General features: G+C 37.6%; 1 protein-coding gene across 2 annotated transcripts in view; it reads left to right on the plus strand.

Moving 5' to 3' along the window:
* The first annotated feature begins 1,449 nt into the window (after positions 1–1,449).
* The window catches only part of LOC121856542 (LIM and SH3 domain protein 1-like), a 95,641-nt gene continuing 92,443 nt past the window's right edge, over positions 1,450–4,647 (plus strand). The window contains exon 1 of one of the 2 annotated variants that reach the window (XM_042352140.1): positions 1,450–1,671. In XM_042352140.1, the coding sequence (XP_042208074.1) occupies positions 1,603–1,671 (69 nt within the window). In that variant the 5' untranslated portion in view covers positions 1,450–1,602. The remainder of the gene's footprint in view (positions 1,672–4,647) is intronic. The other variant, XM_042352141.1, reaches the window with a different exon arrangement.

Below are 4,647 nucleotides of genomic sequence, written 5' to 3' on the forward strand. Positions count from 1 at the left end.
TTCGTATTTTTTGATGGATTATATTTAATTATTAACTTACGTTTTAAAGAACTTAGTGGTTGAAGTGTAGTATAATTACATTCTAGTGTCCACGAGGCTTCTTTTATCATTTTAATACTTCTAGTCATAATATTTCTTCATTAGTCAACACCAGATTAGTGAAAGTGAATTTTGTACCTCAAAGAATCTCATCAGAAGTAAAGGACATACATTTAACTTAATAAAGACTAGTTATATCAATTTAATGCTAGGACAGACGAACAACATCCATGACTTGTATTGACTATATGAGTGAAAACGTAACTAACATTGCCTTTAGAAATTCCTTTAAGAACCTAAATCAACAGACAAGACGCTAACTATATTATTGTGAAGAATATATGTTCTTTGCAGTGATCAAAACTATTTATCCTTCATGCTCTAAACTATAAATTCAGATTCTCAAAGGTTTGTATGTAAACTTTTTCCCGTAACTGGTGGTATCACAAAGTATCTAACTGGTTTATTTACTTAATACTTAATATATACAATTAAATATAACCAGAAAGTATGAGATTCTACTTTAACCAGATTCTTTCTCTTAACACCAGCTAAGGCATTAAAGAATACATCTCTTAAAATACTAAAATAATAAACGTAACAATAATGATATTTAAATTACGTTGATTCTACCTTTATTTGTTAACGGCGGTATTTAATTTTTCATTTATTTGTATTATTTTTTAATTACCAGTAACCAGTTAACTAAGATTAATCAAAGTTGGACTAAGTATCTCTGAAAAGGTCACATTAGATACTATATTTTCTCCCCCATTAAGGAGCTACCGAAAATACCATTCGGGTATAGAGTAACGAGCTATTTGAGGTCATTGTTAACATTATTTAACGTGTCTTGGTAACTATTGTAGGCGACAAAGGTACACTAACCCGGTATCTACTTCAACTCCTTCACTACGGGGACACCATTTTTAATAGGTTATTTGGCTAACTAGACGATTTTATTCAGCTCAGAGTGGAACCCGTTAACATTAATGGTTTTCTTTGCTTTAATTGTCAGGAATTTAAGCTTCTTTCACTGAGCCCAACTCTCGCTTACAATTGAATTCTCAAAAAGTGATTTGTAAGTATTGCTCGTCACCTGCGCTTTATAAATTTATATGAGGAAATCATGCTTATAATTAACACTAAACTTATTAAGTAATACACTCACGAGTTAGGTATGAGTAATATTTCTATGAATGATGTGTGACAGCGTCTGAGAGCATGTTACTGGCTGGGAATACCACAATGTAAAGAACATGACTAAATGAACTATGACTCATAATATCCGTAACAGATTCTCCAGGAATATGGTACATTATGTGTTAGACAAAACTAATGTAATGTTACAAGAGGGGCGCCTGACGCTCCACTTTTGTTAGCGAGGTGAGGAGACACCTAGTGACGCCTCCTGAACCCCGTCAGTTGCCTCGAGCAGACTTGAGTGAGTGGGTGCGCAAAGTGTACTATCGTGGAATTCTCATATATTTTCAGTTTAATCATTGTGATATCCGTGTGATTTGTTTTCTTAGTGAATTATTACATCAGTGGATAAGCGTAGATATGAGTAAAAGGTGCGCTAGGTGTGAGAAGGCGGTGTACCCTCTGGAAGAATTGAAATGCCTCGACAAGGTAAGTTGTAGTAGGCGTCGCCCCACTCAGGCCGTTTACAATGTCTCTCTCTGTCTCCGTCGGGGGAGGTTAGGGCCAGGCTGTCTTGTAAACTTCTCCAAACTTTAATTATCTTACCAAACTGATAAACTAACCGTTGAGGATAAATTGATAAGTAGAAGATATAATAATAAGATAACTCCAACATCACACGACAGCCCCCAGCATCCACTGCCGAGATTTCAATGCCCTTGTTAATTTATTTTATCTCGGTGTTTCCTGCAGCTTTTTTATTTCTTAGTTTCTAGTAACGTTGGCCAGGGTGTTTGTGTATTGTTTTGGGGGTTAATTACTGATGGAACAAGGTGTAATACTTGCTAACACTATATATAGATGTTGTTAGAATGACTTGTGCTGATTTTTTTTAAAGTAATACTGTAATGTTATTGGGGGAATTTGTGGCTTGATTAACTTATAATAGTTCATTAACTGTGTTTATCCCCATCGTTAGTGTACTTTAAAGAGGTATTTATGATAGTTTATTAAAACAATGGGTGAAAAAGACACCTACACTACACGAGTTTGGCAACACACTGGTGCATTGGTACTGTCATGTAGCTGAATAACTGGAGCCCCGTTGGGTGGTATTCGGGCATGCCAGTGTGTTGATAAGAGTATACAGTACAGTGATAGTGCAGACCCTGATGACACTGCCTCTTGTCTTATCTTTACTCACAATATTTGCTGATATATGGTACTGTGTTGCTTAAGGACTTTCCCCTAACACGCATTTGCTTCCATATACTGTATTATAGACATTCAGATACTGGTGTTTGTATACCTGCTTACATATATACTTGCACGTATACATTATCTGCATAAAACTCATATTTTAAAGTTTAGAATTTAGGTGTTTCCCAGAGTAGTTAACATAACGTGATCTCGTTCACCAGACGGCCCGAGAACTGTGGTCGGAAATGATGGGCGTTAGTCACCATCCTGTATACTGGTAATATCTTTAATGATGGTCTGCAACATTTACTCTACACAATTTGTCTTATGTGAAATATTTAAGGAAAGATTATTATTTCGTGGAATTGGAAATCTGATAAAATAAACGACTGATTGGATTGTCAAAAGTTTATACGTGGAATGTTTCTCGTAGTTAGGGATACAAGGCTACAGTACCCTTTGGAACACTATACAGTAAGCAGTTAAATATTGTCCTTGGAAATACATTGAGATTAAATTAGAATCAGTTTGCGGACATAATGTGAGTAGGTCTTATATATTCTTGCTGTGCTGGTTATTGGTGCGGCTGTAATGCGGTCTTTGCATTCTGAGGGAAAGGGAAGTGGCGTGCCCTTAAATTTTATCCATCACCACAGCAGACCACTTGACCCAACCAACGAAATCAAAGCTTGTTGAACCAGACACCAGTTCAGGTATTTTATGTTGTAAGTTTAACATAGTTGATTTTTACAGTGTTATTACAGCCATGTGTATTATAATTTTTGTCTTGGAGCATATGTACCGGTTTCTAAGTCAGTGTTAAAACTCTTTAGTGTTGACCAGTGGGACAGCATCAACACCTATGGTTGTGTATAGACAATTGGGGAGGAATCAGCCTGTGTTGTGAAATGCGGAACGGTATTGGTCTTAGTATGGTGTCGGGGAGTGGAGAAAGTCTGCAAGATACATCCCTGGAGTGAATTTTTACACTTGAAGGATTAACTGACCTCTCGGCAGGGTGAAGTGATCGATCCTTTTATAGTTACCCGGTACAGCTCTTAGATTCCAACGCTTAATAAGTCAAAGGGTGTAAGCTTAGGATGGAGTAATTCCCGTTCATCAAACCGTAATGCATCACCAGCTGTTGAGTTGTTAGGTGTTTGAAGCAGCGGAGTTTGGCCACACGGGAGAGAACATCTGAACACAGTAACACAAGAAGAATGAAAAAAAAAAATGCAGTGCGTATATTGCCCCCATACTAGGCAGCTCTGTTTATGCCCAAATATCTGTCAGGCCGTATATGAAGCTTCCCAACAATTTCCAGTTAATGATGGTGTTTGGTAACTTGTTCTACTCATCCGCAACTCTATTTTTAAACCAATATTTACCTAATTCCCGTCTAAATCTAAATTTGTCTAATATAAATTCCTTGCTACTGTTCACTCCTCATTTGATAGTTTGTCTTTGTAATATGATCTGGTTTTTTTTTAACACCATCAATCCTCTACCGTATACAGTTGGCTCGTGTTGCTTCTCACTACCTCTTAATCTTGTGAGCTCTGGAGCCCCACGTAGATGTGTGACTACAACTCGTATGGTTGTGTTGAAGTGGCCTGGCCTGGGAATTTGACCAGTTTGTGTGTTATAATGATACGGGTTGAGATAACTGTGCTTTACCACACATTTCACGAGGAGAGATAATAATGTAAACACTGCGGTACTGTAGTTAGGTTTTTTTTTTTGTTATTTCTTCACTTGTCCGTGTTTGGTTACTGACCTGAGGGATACTTTTTTCAGGTGTACTTACGTGGCCGGTGGCAGATTCCCATTGACCCATTATGTTGTTGCTGCTCTTGAATATTTAAAGGGGATTATTGGCGTGGAAGATTGGCAATATGTTCCCCAGCCCCCAGTAGGTCAGAGTGCCTAGCGGAATCAATGGAACTGGGACAGACCTAATACAGTAGTTAGGTTAGGTTAGGTTGAGGCCTATTTGACTGGTCAACGTTAATCTACAGGGGATTGGTGCAAAAGAGCCAGTCACATTAGTAAGGTTATGATTTGCTTTTGGACCCCTTCTTTAACCTAACCTAACTTAAAACAATCCAAGTTAATGTACACTAACCTAAATTACCTGACCATACGGTATTTAACCGTATGGTTGGGTTAAGTTAGGTTAGGTTTAGGTTGGGTTAAGTTAGGTGAGGTGAACAAAAGAGAGTGTACAGTATATTTACGTTAGTCTCCCGGCAGCTTTTGTAGGGT

Source organism: Homarus americanus, unplaced genomic scaffold (assembly GCF_018991925.1).
Source record: "Homarus americanus isolate GMGI-L3 unplaced genomic scaffold, GMGI_Hamer_2.0 scaffold51941, whole genome shotgun sequence".
NCBI lineage: Eukaryota > Metazoa > Arthropoda > Malacostraca > Decapoda > Nephropidae > Homarus > Homarus americanus.